Source organism: Equus caballus, chromosome 10 (genome assembly GCF_041296265.1).
Source record: "Equus caballus isolate H_3958 breed thoroughbred chromosome 10, TB-T2T, whole genome shotgun sequence".
Taxonomy (NCBI): domain Eukaryota; kingdom Metazoa; phylum Chordata; class Mammalia; order Perissodactyla; family Equidae; genus Equus; species Equus caballus.
Window position 1 is genome coordinate 66705042 of NC_091693.1, and position 14830 is coordinate 66719871.

At 40.1% G+C, this 14830-nt stretch overlaps 1 protein-coding gene across 7 annotated transcripts in view; it reads right to left on the reverse strand.

The window, feature by feature from the left end:
* Positions 1–14830, reverse strand: part of AK9 (adenylate kinase 9) — a 125459-nt gene that overhangs the window by 49843 nt on the left and 60786 nt on the right. For all 7 annotated transcript variants that reach the window (XR_002810940.2, XM_070225404.1, XM_070225402.1 and 4 more), the window contains 4 exons: positions 13571–13705; positions 3798–3887; positions 3120–3320; positions 2630–2751 (listed from right to left, as the gene is read on the reverse strand). Coding sequence is in view for 6 of the 7 variants with exons in the window: in XM_070225404.1 (XP_070081505.1) it covers positions 2630–2751; positions 3120–3320; positions 3798–3887; positions 13571–13705 (548 nt within the window). In the remaining variant the exon portion in view is untranslated. The remainder of the gene's footprint in view (positions 1–2629; positions 2752–3119; positions 3321–3797; positions 3888–13570; positions 13706–14830) is intronic.

A 14830-nucleotide genomic window follows, 5' to 3' on the forward strand; every position in this document is an offset into this window, starting at 1 on the left:
TTTCTCTTAGCACAATTATTTTGAGATTCATCCAGGTTTTGCATGTATCAGCAGTTCTTTTATTTAATTTTTTTTTGCTGTGTACTCTTCCAGGTCTAATTATCCCCCATTCCTGAGGCTCGACTGTTTTTAGCACCCTACCCAATGCCCCATGAATTGGGAGGTTATTCCACTCTGGTTGGGAACAGGCATGATTTCTGGCCCGGTGTGAGATCTGAGTACCAGTCCCTCTTTCTTTTCAGGTGGTCCTTCCCCTGGCCTCGAGTAGTTTCCTCACGTGCAAAGCTGATCAGCGCTCGGCTGAGCGCCTGAAGGGGATGCTCTGCAGGTCTCCAGAGTTCCCTCTCTGTGCAGTCCTCTCCTCTCTGGTCCCTTCTCTGTAAGCTGTAGCTGCTCTGGTGCCTCGGGATTCTGTGCTCCATCTCCTCCAATCCAGGACTCTTCCAGGCTCTGCCTGGGTCCCTCCTCCTGGTACCATGGCCTGGACAAGGCACAGGACCTTACAGACAGCAAACTGGGGATATCACAGGGTGCACCTCATTTGTTTGCTGTTTCTCTGGAACCATGGTGCTTCACTAGTCATGTCAATGTCTTCAAAATGGTTTCATATATTGTATGCTGTTTTTAGTTGTTTCAGGCAGAAGGGTAAATCCATTCCCTCTTACTCCAACTTGCCCAGAATGACTGTGAACATTTTAGTATATATATTCCCAGAATTTTTCTTATGATGTACTTATATGTTTTACTTTTGGCTGCATATCACCTTTCTTCCCTTTTCTAGTAACATGACCCTTTCCCTTCTTCTCATGGAGAACTGCTCCTTCCACATTCGGTGTCAAGTGGACCAGACAATCATAGTAACTTCCCACCGCGTAGTCACTGGGTGGGCACGTGACCGAGGTTGGTTCAGTCACATAGGAACTCCTCTGGTTACTACGAATAGTCAGGGCAATTGACTGAGCTGGGAGAAGCCAACTTCTTTCTTGCTCTTTTTCCATTTGGATATAAAGATAGAGGGCTCTCTTTCCTTAGATCAAATTTTCTAAGGATCTGCTCCCAGAACTCCTGGCAGCCAAAGTCTATCTTATTTGGAAAAAACATCTTTGCAGACGTAATTAAGGATCTCAAGATGATATATCATTGTTCATTCTCCAAGTGGTCCCTAAATCCAATGACAAGTGTCTTTGTAAGAGAAGTAGAAGACACAGAAGAGGAGAAGGCCATGTGCAGACAGAGGCAGAGGCTGGAGTTAAGCAGCCACAAGCCAAGGATTACCTGGAGCCACCAGAAGTGGAACAGGCAAGGAAGGATTCTCCTAGAGCCTTGGGAGGGAGCGTGGCCCTATGACACCTTGACTTCAGAATCCTGGCCTTGAGAACCACGAGAGAATAAATGTCTGTAGTTTAAGCCTTCCAGTTGGCAGTACTTTGTTATGGCAGACTTAGGAAACTTATACAGCAGGGAAAACGGATCTGTGTCGTGGTAAATTAGGCAGAATGGAAGTGAGGAAAAAACACTGTATTATCAATAAAGACCATACTTAAAAATAAAATTGTAAGTATTACAGACAGCCTGAGAATTGCCTGCAGATACAAGAAAGAGAACGTTCTCTTGCAGAGCAGAGCGGACACAGAAGAAGAAGGCAGAAGGATGATTGAAGAAGAGAATCTGAATATAAGCAGGACAAAACCCACATCCTTTAGCCATCCTGACTGAAGGGCTTAGCAGTCTTCGTGATAAGGTACTGAGGGTTGTTATCAGAATCACACTACATAACTTGTTGTTTGACACACAGATATTTGGGGTTCAATTAATTACAACTGTATGTTTATCTAACTTAATACATTATTTTCTTTTATTGACAAAACCCAAAATTAAAAGGATCACTTCCTATTTTATTATTGATAGATGCCTGAATTGAGTGGCTATCAAATGAGCCTGGTTATGATGTTGGTGCCAAGGGAGTAGACTGGTGCCTGAAAACGGGTTGTTCCTGTCTGAGAATACCACTTGTTACTATCGTGTAAGCAGCCTCTCAAAGATACCACTGCTGTAGTCTACATAAGACACCTACTTCTGTTAAATTTACAAAATATTTGTTTCGAATACCTGTACATTTTTCCATGGAAAATTTCTTTTAAAGATTTCCCCCTTTTCTTTTTCATGTGTATAATATACTATCTAAGTAGCCCTGGCATTTCAGGGGTCAAGTGAGGCTGGAGTGGAGGCAAAGTGTGTTGAAAATGTTTTCGTTTTTTAAAAGATTTTATTTATTTTAAATTTATTTTTATCTTTTATTTTTCCTTCTTCTCCCCAATGCCCCCTAGTACATAGTTGTATACTCTAGTTGTGGGTCCTTCTCGTTGTGGCATGTAGTATGCCACCTCAGCGTGGCTTGATGAGCTGTGCAAGGTCCGCGCCCAGGATCTGAACTGACGAAACCCTGGGCCTCCAAAGTGGAGAGCGCGAAGTTAACCACTTGCCCGGGGGCCAGGCCCTGAAAATCCTTACTTACAAAATTGAGGATGCCTGCTTGTTTTCTTGGTGTCCCAAAGTGCTAGTTACCACTCTAGACAGTGCACTTTCAATGACGTGACCAATGTGAATGACGGTAATAAAAGACTCAGACCTCTTCCTCTTCCTCGTCTTCCTCCTCTAGCTCCTCATCAGCCTCGGCTTCCGCCTGGTAGTCTTCTGTTTCTTCATCATAATCTTCCAAAGTTAACTCCCATGCAGGGTACTGAAAAGGTTCTATAAAAGAAAGAAGAAACATCTGGGAAGATATTTTTAGGATAAAAGGATATTAGCATATCATAGTAGTCAAAGATTTGGAAAATTAATTACAATGACTGATTCTCTTAGTTTAAATGTGTATGCAAACAGGCCTTTACAAATTCGTCGAGTGACCACTGGCCAGTTTGACCAGTGCTGTCTGTGTCCCAGGGCTGTTCTGATTGGTGGGAGCCTGCGCTGTGAGAGTTGTTAAATATTTCAGATATCATCTCTGGATATATTGAACGTTTTACTTCATAAACCATCAAGAAAGGCTTTAAACGTTGACAGTGCTTTTAATAATATTACCTGCTCTTGACAATAAATGTTATGATTACAGCCCTTACTTTCCATAGTCTCCATCACTTTTTGAAGTAGTTCCTCTGGAGTTTTGTCAGCAATCTCCAATTTTAAAATCTGAATGAAAGAGTCATTGATTGTTGCTTCCAGCAGTTGCCAGGCAGAGCGGAAAGATTTAACCTGCTCTTTAAGTGGCTCCATTTCAGGGACATCAGGATAAGCATCTTCTGGAAACTCAGGTAGTACAACTTTTGAGTAAAGGTAAAAGGAAAAAAAAGAGGCTTCAAATATTATATCTTTAGTCATATTGCCAAAATACTTTATACTTTATAATATTTTAAAAACATTTGAAAGAAATAGCGTTCTAAGCAATACTGTACATTTATAAGTTCATATTTTAATTATGCTCTGTTCCTTGTATTGGCTGTAGATGAATTATTAACCATTAATAAAATTCAAATTATTTGGATAATTAATATGAATTTAATATGGACTTCAACTGTTAATAAAATGTATAAAATAAAATTTGATGAAAAACAATGTTATAAGCTGTCAAGATACACTTTTAATGTAATAAGCTAAATAAATATATCACACATCAACTGGCATACAAGATAGAAATAAGTAGGAAGTTGATACTACGCCTAAAATAGGGGACTAGGCCCTTCGTAAGACAATCTGAAGAGCATGTTTACACACTAACTGCTTTTATTTTATAATCTAACCTGTTTCAGGTAATTCTTTAGTTTCCATGTCCTCTTTGGATCCTTTTGGAATTTCTCTTTCAACTGTAGTATCCTCAGTAATCTCAGATACTTAAAAAAGAAATCTAATAGTTAGTGTTTGAATTTTAAAACATTATTTCTTTATGAAAGTTTTGGCACAAAGAAAATTTCAAAATGCAGTTTAAATTGTATATACTATGTCTAATTGAAAATACAATTCCTGTTAGGTAAAGTATAGCCTAAAAATACCTAATAGAATAAGGCAGAGAATGAAGAATATTCTTAAATATACAAAAGGACAGGGGCTGGCCCCATGGCCAAGTGGTTGGGTTCATGCACTCTGCTTTGGCAGCCCAGGGTTTCGCAGGTTCTGATCCTGGGTGTCGATATGGCACTGCTCATCAAACCATCCTGAGGTGGTTTCCCATATAGCAGAGCCAGAAGGACCTACAACTAGAATATACAACTATGTACTGGGGGGCTTTGGGGAGAAGAAGAAGAAGAAAAAGATTGGCAACAGATGTTAGCTCAAGTGCCAATCTTTAAAAAATGAATAAATAAATATAGTGGCTACAAAAAACAACCCAAAAAGGATATTGACCAGAATAATAACTGACACATGGTACATACAATTCTGACTGATAACTATTGTTAAATATTATTCAAACTTCTGTTTACATAGCATCAGACCAGCAGTACCTGATATTTCTTTTAGTTTCTTATTAAGATACCCATGAAGATACACCAAAAGACCATAAAGTGACAATAGGATGATGATATGCCAAAGTCTCAGTTTTGGGTGTAGGTTTGGTGAAATTGAGAATAATATTAATTAATATCACTGTTGAAGGTATAGATCGAAAGCTATTTTTCTGGATGATACAAGACGTGCTTCATGTACAGATCTAGCATATATGGTTTCAGGGAAGGAAGTACTAATCATCTGTCTTCTCACCCCACAGTCTCTCCTGGTTCTGAGACACAAGTTTTGTGTGGACTAAATACATATATAGATAAATAATCTCTATTCATCTATCTGTCTATCTATCTATCTATCTATCTATCTATCTATCTATCTATCTTTGTTCTGTGACACTGTGGAAACTGTCTTCTAAGTTAGCTAAAGTAATGGTTGAGTCCTCTTTCTACAGAATCTATAATGTTTGATACTCAAGAGAGCAGATATTAAAAGGGGACAAGCCTTGGGCTTGCCTGCTGGCAGCATGTTTAATTATAAGGTACTCAGTTGCCTAAGAAAAGAATGACAAAGACAAGAAGACCACCAAGAATATACAGAGAATTCTAAACTTGTCTTAGCTTCTGTGGCTTAATCCGAGACTGCAATAGTTAGGGATGAAGATTCAGCCTCAGTCTAGAAAAGTCACACAAGATCAACACTTACTAAATATCACAACTTGAACTAGGTTGATGCACAATAACTTGACCTTCAGGAATATCTGAGAGTATCAGGCAAGAAGTTTAAGTGAAATGTGTGTGTGTGTGTGTGTGTGTGTGTGTGTGTGTCTGGTGGTTCTTAGAAATACTCGACCTACCCTTTGTGTTGCTTACCCTACTCTACCTGCCAAAGTTGGATATATAGTCTGCTCCACTCAAGGAGAAGTCAACAGCAACAAAACAACAACAGCGACAACAACAACAAGGCCTATGAAAAGATCTTATAATGAAGGAAAAGAGAGTATGATCCTAAGATGCAGATAAAGAGCTTGCTTCTGAAAAAGATTTCTTATAGAAAGCAAAGTAAAGTAAAGTAAATTTTAGAAGATAAATGCTTGGTGTACTCAAAAAGCACAGGAGGACAACAGAATCTATGAAATAGGAACCATGAGGCAAAAAGAGAGATCAACCTAGGATAAAGGCAGAAATACAAGAAAGCTAGTTGAAATAAAAAAACAATGCAAGGAAAGAAAAAGTGCAGTAGCAGAATTAACATATGCATCAGGGGAGAGGCAGTAAGGAGCATAAAATAAATCAGAGACGAGGAGGATAACAACTCTCCAAAGAATGCAGGGAGAAAGAACAAAGAGATGAAAACTATCAGGAAGAAGAAGATGAATATGGTTGAGAAACAATAACTATGTAACCAAAAAATAATAAGTGATCCTGAAAAAGGAATCTGAAGCAATAAATGAAGATATAATTGAAGAAAACCATTTTGAGCTAGACGAAGACTGTGGTATGAAGAGAAAAAGAGCTCAGCAAATTCTAGGAAAAATTGCTCATATCCAGCAAAGTTTTAAAAAATAATGGTATTGAAAAATATCCTTTGAGGGGCTGGCCCCGTGCCAAGTGGTTAGGTTTGTGCGCTCCGCTTCGGTGGCCCAGGGTTTTGCTGGTTTGGATCCTGGGCATGGACATGGCACCACTCATCAGGCCATGCTGAGGCAGCATCCCACATGCCACAACTAGAAGGACCCACAACCAAAAATATGCAACTATGTACTGGGGGGCTTTGGGGAGAAAAAGGAAAAACAAAATCTTTAAAAAAATATCCTTTGAACATCCCTGCAGGAGAAAGAAAAGAACATAAATTAAGTGATATCAGATGTTTCCTTGTGTTGAGGACAATGGAACAATGTCAACATGCAGGATCTTGAGAAGAGGTTATGATAATAATTTAATAGCTTCTAAGTTGTTTTTCATGTGTGAAAGCAATAGAGTTGCAAGAACTCACACAATATACCACCTTGGATATTTAAAAAATTAATCAGAGATATAGGCCAGATGACTAAGAGAAGAATCAAAATGAAAATCTCACAAATGGAGAAACTGTGGGATTTGGGAGACATCCCAAGGGTATTATCAACAATCCCAACACTACATAGCTGCATAAATCTACGGCCAGTTCTAACAGACTGGAAAGGACTGGCCACACCAGTGGGCATTCAACAATGTGGAAGAGTTGTGCCCTCTTTTTCAGAATAATACCTGGAGGAAGTTTATAAATAATTTCAGTATGAATAGTTATAGTTTGTGAGAATAACTCTGTGGTAGGACTTAAGAAATGTCCCAGAGAAAACTTTTCTCTTAAGTCCAAACAGGTCACAGGTCACAACGAAATCCCATGATAGAAAAACTGAAAGGAAATACATCAGAATGTTAAATATTTATTGCCTTTTGCTGGAAGAACTCTGGTCATTTTCTCTCATCTTTCTATTTGTATGCATTCTACATTTTTTATAATTAGCACACATTATATCAAACTTGACTGGATATCCGAATGATTTTTAAACACACAATTCAACATTGATTATACCAGAAGTATGATCACTGTCTTTGAGAGACTTTCCCCAAATTTTAAGTGGTCTATATTCTACTCAACACGTCAATTCATTGTGACCTGTGGACACACTGTGCAGCTAAGTCATCCTAGAGTTTATGTTTTCAGGATCAGATTTTTCATACTGAGCCTTTTCTATGATTTAAGGCAATAATTTATAAAACTTTTCACAGGCTAAATTTTTTCTCCTATGGCAGTAGTTCTCAACTGTTAGCAAGTATAAGAATTATCTGAGGTGTTCATTAAAATGTAGATTCCTAAACTCCATCCTTACTGAACTTACTGAACCAGAATGTGGGTTAAAATAAAGAACCTTAGGTGATGCTGACGCAGGTGATCTACCCCACAAGAAAACATTTCTTGGGGATGTGGAACTCTAAAGTTTCAGTTGAGCATTTGTTTAAGAATTTGAGCAGATTAAAACCTGCTTCTTGAGTAAAATCTTGAACTCTGGCCCTAGGCAATCCCGCCCCTAGGCATTCCTGCAACCTGCAATCTGGCAAGGAGAGTAGGGTGCATACTGTCGGGCTCCTTCACATCCTCTCTAACTCCTCTTTTCCCTGGCCTTCGGCCATACAGGCAGCAAAGCCAAATCAAATCCCCAGATTCCCTGCAGCTAAGAGTGGCCAGTGACACAATTCTGCTTGATGAAGTGTAGGTGGGAGTCCCTCGAGTTTATCTATTTCCTGAATTAAAAATAAAAAGTTAAAGCTTGCAAGGGGAAAGCTTGTCCTTAGCCCTTTGCTGCTTCCTGCTTCTCCAAGCCTGTAATGCAGACATGTTTTGATGCAGCAGCCACCGTTTGATTGTGAGGATGGAAGAACAGGAGGACAGAAGATGCTTGGATCTTGGATGACATCTCTGTGCTCTCAAACCAGCCCTGAACTCACCAATGAGACACATCTCTTATTTAAGACAGTGTTTTTGGCATTTCTGTTATTTGGAGACAAATGCAATCACAATATATACAGATAGAATGGCCTTCCACTTAAGCAAGGTCGGCAGTATGCTTCTTAATTTAGAAAGTCAATCCTGTCAGTTGCTTGATAGTTGAAGTCCGTGATCAACCCTTAATCAACAACGTTGATCATCAGTACTCCAGAATTTATCAGAGGTAAACCTTGAATTGTTTGCTGCTTAAATCTGGTCAGGTGTCTGGCTAATAGGGTGGCAAGAAGGGACTTGCAGAATGTGCAGTAATTGCTCACTCCAGGCTGCCCAGTCTGGTCCTAATAACATGCTGAAGTCAGGCTTTACCTGGCAGAGATTCAGTAGACTGGGTCTTGATCAGACCATGGCATTGGTTTTTACACAGCCTTGAAGGAATCACTGGTTTTTGGGACACGCTATCTGTGCAGTAGCTACTATGAGGGCTGCCCTTAAATATCCCAGATGTCTGCTGTCCTCTGTTCCTTTTCTTTGAGTTGCACTTCCTGTAATGGGCTGAACTGTGTCCCTACGAAAGATATGTTCACATTCTGACCCCAGGTTCCTGTGAATGTGATCTTATGTAGAAATAGAGTCTTTGCAGAAGTAATTAGTTAAGGACCTCCAATGAAAGGTGTCCTTATAAAAGGAGAGGCACACACACTCACACAGACACACACTCACACAGACACACACACACACAGACACACAGAAGAAGGCCATGTGAAGATAAAGGCAGAGATTGGAGTGATACAGCTACAAACCAAGGAACATCGAGGATTGCCAGGAGCCCCCAGAAGGTAGGAAGAGGAAAGAAAGAATTCTTCCTTGGAGCCTTCAGAGGGAGCATGGCCCTGGTAACACTTTGATTTTAGAATTCTAGCCTCCAGATCTGTGAGAGAAGAAATTTCTGTTGTTTTAAACCACCAAATTTATGGGAATTTGTTACAGCAGCTCTAGGAAACGAATACATTTCCCAATACTTACTTGAAAACAAGCATTGGAGAGCAATGTGGAATTTATGAAGATTTGGCAAGGGAGAGATGAAAGAGACTTTATATCACACAGTCTGCAGCAGACCCTGTTGCTAACTCACCCAGCGGCCATTTTCCTCTTCTTCCTTCCTGTCAGAGCTGTGCTTTTGTTCCGGTGTTTATCCCCTCCTCACATGGCTGAGGGAGGGTGACCCCATCTCCAGCTCCAGGAATTTATCCTGATTCATCTAAGCCCAAAATGTTGATTCCTTTCCTTCTGCTATTTGGGGAGGGAAGTGATTTTGAGAGCTCTAAGTTTTAGTTTAGCTTAATTTAGGATAGGAATCCTGAGCTCTGACCTTCTCAGAATTTACATCAGGCAGATGAGGAGCAAAGCCCTAAGTGCCAGGCTGGTAATGATGATGCTAAAGCATCAACTATTTGCCAGACACTATGCTAGGTGCTTTAAATGTTTCTGTCCCTACAAAAACTCTGCTGGGTAAATATTCCTAACGCTGTTTTACAAATGAAGAACTTGAGGTGCAGAACAATGATATAAACTTGTCATATAGCAGCCAGAGTGAAATTTAAAAAATGTTAATGAGATCATATGACTACTTGCACTTAGAGAAAACGCCATACTCTCTAAGCCTCTGGCCTCTGCCTTGCTCTCCAACCTCATCTCTCACTTCCCTCTTGCTCACTGTGCTCCAGCCACACTCAGTTTCTTCCTTGACCATGGGAGCTGTGCTCACCTCTGAGCCTTTGCAGTGGCGAGATGTTTGTCCAGATCCTTTTCAGCCTTTCTGTCTTGCCTCAAGTGTTATCTTCTCAGATGACACTCTTCCATGACTATAATGTTTAGTGTTGCCTCTTCCAAACCATACCCATAGTCTCCGCCTGCTCATTCATTCAACAAGCATTTATTGGGCACCTACTATATCCCAGCTACTGCTTTAATACTTTCATATATTTTCTTCATGGCACTTAACACTATTGTAAATTACCTTAGTTATTTACTTGTTTGTTTTTGTTCTTCATCCCACAGAATGAGTGTTCCTTGAGGGTAGGGACCTTGACTATCTTGATCATGCAGAGTCCCTATTACCTAGGGCAGTCCTGTTGCTTTGCCTGGCACTTGGAAGGAATTCAATAAATATTTGTTAAGGGAATGGATAAATTTCCCAATGTTCATTAATAGCTGACTCTATTATATCTCCATGAAGCTCTTGGAATGAAGCACTGTGATGCAAGCCAATGGTTCCTCTAAGCTCATGTTCTTGCAAGTTCCATGCACAATTTGCCTATACCTAACCAGTACATAAAGAGAGCAAATTAGGAATGATCAAAGTGATTAACTAGCCTCTGAATGCATCAGAATGTTATTGACCTTCAAGCAATACATGTGTCATTCCATTTTAAGAAGGCTAGAGTGACAACAGGATTGAAATGAGACTTCAGTCACCCTATCTGAGCATTGACAGAGGTAATGATTATCTTGTGGCCCCAGACAGAAGTCAAACTCCAAAGGAAAAGATGTATTCCCTAGCAAGAGGCATAAAAAACCTGTTTTGGGTATGTATTAATCTCATGTAGCTGCCGTAACAAATTACCACAAATTTGGTGGCTTAAAACAACAGAAATGGATTCTCTCACAGTTCTGAAGCCCGGAAGTCACAAGTCAAGGTGTTGGCAGGGCTGTGCTACCTCCGGAGGTTCTGGAGAGAATCCTTTCCTGCCTCTTCAAGCTTCTCTTGGCTGCTGCCATTCTTTGGCTTGAGGCTGAACCACTCCAGTGTCTGCCTCCATCTTCACATCACCTTCTCTGTGTGGGGGTCTAACCTCCCTCTGCCTCTCTCTTATAAGGACACTCGTGATGGTATTTAGGGCCCATATGCATAATCCAGGATAATCTCCCCATCTGAAAATATTTAGTCACATCTGCAAAGACCTTTCTTCCATATAAGATAACATCTGCAGGTTCTGGGAATTTGGATGTGGATATATGGCGGCCAACATCAGCCCACCATAGGGTACTCTGGGTAATGTAAAAAAAATCCCAAAGTAATGGATTTATGTTAGGGCAGTTTTTTCTTTCTTTTTTTTATTGCGGCAAAATACACATATAAAATTTACTGTCTTAATCATTTTTAAGTGTACGGTTCAGTAGGATTAAATGCATTTACGTTGTTGTGCAACCATCCCCACCATCCATCCTCATAACTCTTTTCATCTTGTAAAACTGAAACTCTATACTCACGAAACAGTAACTGCTCATTCTCCCCTCCCCCTAGCTCCTGGCTGCCACCATTATACTTTGTCTTTATGATTTTGACCATTCTGAGTACCTCACATAAGTGGAATCATACAGTATTTGTCTTTTTAGGACTAGACAGGGCAGTTTTAAGTGAAAAAAAATTGATTACTTAAGCTATTTAGAGGAGGAGACTTTGTGGGAAGGGACCCTTGGATGGAAGAAGTAAACACTAGCTAAACCAGAGCAGACCCTCTGTGAACGAGAATATGGTTTAATATGGCAAAACAGAGCCATGATTTCACAGAGGTGAACCAGCCCTGGAGAAGCCCAGTGATGTCTACAGCATTGGGCTAGACCTGACCCTAAATGGAGTAGGATACTGGCTTTAGAACACCAAAGTAGGCTCCCTGGGGGAAAGAATGAGATAAAAGGCAACAAAAACAAATTGTCCGCTAGACCTGTTCCATTAGTGAATCCTAATTGTGAGACATTGTGGGTACTGGAACTCTGGGGATGTGTTTGATGGGTCATATTTAATGGATGGCAGTTTCTTTTATTTCTCTGGGTACTTTGTGGTCTGTTCTGTAAAAGGCAGGTGGGTGAGAGAACTGTTGTCAGCCTCATTGGTTAGGTACTGAAGAAAATAATGAAGTTTCGGGGTGGGAACTCCAGTCAATAGAGGCGTGGGACTCTTAAAGGGAAATTGGGTATTTCATCCTGCTGGCATCTCTGTCTGGCACAAGGAATCTGATTTTATATTCTTTGTCCCATAAAGGTAATGCCAATCCATGTAGTAAAAATGACCTATGTTGAACTTGAGATTTCTTATTGTAAAAATTCCACTTAGTCCTGGTTCTTTTACTAGCTAACAGCAGGTTCCCAGCCCTTAATTGCTCCAGGTTGGTCTCTAGCTGCTGGTATCTGAAGACCTTTAGTTGGTAGGATTAGTTTCTAATCCAGTACTAACTGTGCTTGGAAGCTCTTAGGAGCCTCACTCCCGCCATGGTGGGCACCTACCTTGCTATGTTAAGCCGACCCTCCAGTCCTGAGAGTGACTTTTATTGCCCATAGATTCCTTCTTGCCCTGTCCCAACCCACCAAACGGAGGCAGCACTGGCTTCATGAGTGTGCGACCTGTGTGCCTGCACAGGATTTCTTGCTCAGAAAGGCCTCACACTTAGGTTAAAGCTCTTTGGTTGTCATTTTGAAATTTTTAAGAATTTTATCATTGCACTGTGTTTTGTACGTGAAATCCAAAAGGACTCCAACGGGATAATAGAGCATGCATGTGGGCAGAGAGATACACTATATATGTTTGTAATTTCTTGCCATCTCATTCTCATGAGCGTTTCTGATGCCTCCTCATGAGCGGAGAACTCCAGGGGACTCACGATGTGTGAGAGTAAGTGTGACTAAGTGGTTTGGGGAGGGGAGGATGCTGACAGCCCTGAAAGATCATGCTTTCCCTTTGAACTAGAACTTGCTTCAGATGCAGAAAGAAGGTGATACTATTTAAAGAGACATGAGTGACCAAGGAACCCCATCATAACCTTTCTTACTCATGTTACTTTCTTGTATGAGCTAAACACTCACGCTGAAGATGATGACATAGAAGGAAAGGAAAAGATAGGGCAGCCCCGACTTCCCTTTCCTTTCAGTCTTTTCCTAATGATTAGGAAGCTAAAGGTAGAGAGTGCTGTAGAATATGTGCATACTAAGAAGTGAAATAAAAAGTTGGAGTTAATTTTGTGCATGAAACTTAGTGTTCTGGTAAGAATGAAACACATATGCATGTACGAGCTGCAAAATATGAATTGTGTAATTTTGGTGATTTTGCATAGGAGCGAAACGCTCTCATATTTGCATTTAAAAATTGCATTGCACAACATAGAGATGAACAATAGAATTCATCTTAATAATTTAAATTTTTAATTTTTCTTTACTTAGAATGACATTAAATAGCAAATAAAAAGCATCATGACAAGTTGAGAGAGAGACCGTAGAAGAAGAAAAGAAAAGCTTTATATTTTAGAACCTTTAATGGACTTGTTTTTTGCTTTTCGAACAACGTGCCCCACAAATGAGGCAGCTGGCCCTCCTCCTGAGTGCCAGCACTGGGGCAGAGTAGACCCGGCTTTCCCACCACACTTCAAGTTCTGAGATTTGGACTGAATGACTATTCTCTGGGCGCTCATCTCTCCATTCTTGGCCTGCTTCCATTTTATTAACATGGAAACACATATACCCATGCCTGTACACACCAACGCATGAATGGATATGAGTAGAAGGAAGGACGCGGCCCCCTATAAAGTCTCACCTGATTCAGGTTCTATTTCAGGGACCTCAGATGCTTCCGGCTCTTCAGGTAACAACCCTCTGGTCTCTCTTTCCTGGGCTTCAAACTCGTCACCTTCAAGCTCCTCTTCAGCCTCAGTTTCAGGCTCTTCCACTTCTAGAAAAAAAATGAGAATAAATAATCATTTAGTTTAGGTCGACAAAAATTCAGTTGGGTGCCAGGCATGCTGATAAGTGCTGAGCCCAAAACAAGGAATGGCCCCGACCCTCCTGGAGCATGTGGCTTTAGGAGAGAGAGAGAGATATACTAGCTACATATTTTATTTATTAAAATGTAGTGGTAAAGGGTGATGGTCATGTATTCAGAATGCTATGGGAGCACCAGCCTAAGGGTTCACTCAAAAGAAGAAATGTTTATAGCAGTGCCAGATGTTATAACAGTACAAGACTGGAAAAAGCCCAAATGTCCATTCAAAAAGGGAATGGCTAGAACTGCACTGTCTGATACGTAGCCACTAACCACAGGAGGCTATCAAGCACGTGTAATGTAGCTAGTCTATTAAATGGAGATGTGCTGTAATTATAAAATATACAATGGATTTCAAAGACTTAGTCTGAACAATTGAATGTAAAATATATCAATAAATTTGGCATTAAATACATGTTAAGATAATATTTTGGCTATAGCACATTAGATAAAATATAATTAATTTCCTCCATTTCTTTTCACTTTTTATGTGATTACTAGAAAATTTAAAGTTACATATGTGGCTTACATTATACTTCTGTTGTGCAGAACTAGGCTAGACTTTATTTTTTTCTTATAGCTAATTACAAATAATAGGGTATATTGATCAATATGTTAAGTGTAAATTTAAAAAGCATAATTCCAAGTTTTATGTCGCTGTTGCTGATGATAAGAAATATATGCGTGGAAGTCTTTCAGGGAGACGATGGGGTGAATGGTGGTGTCAGAAAATCCGTCTCCCCAATTCCCTTTAAGATATTTATGAAAGTGACTGAAAAACAAGCTACTTCCTATGCAGAGATGATATGAAAAAATAAATGAGCTTGTGTTTTGGACTCTTGTGGGAATTCCTTCCCTCAACGGGTACCTTCCAAGAATCACAGTGTAGTGGTATGAGATACCTCTGGTACCTGGATTTTAATCTAAATCTGGGTGATTAAGAACCCAGAGAAAAGCATCTTGAAGGGTCCTTGTATTTCAAAGTCTGAGCGGGACTGTAGAGCATGTGGCTTCCAAGTATGTGACTTGGAATGT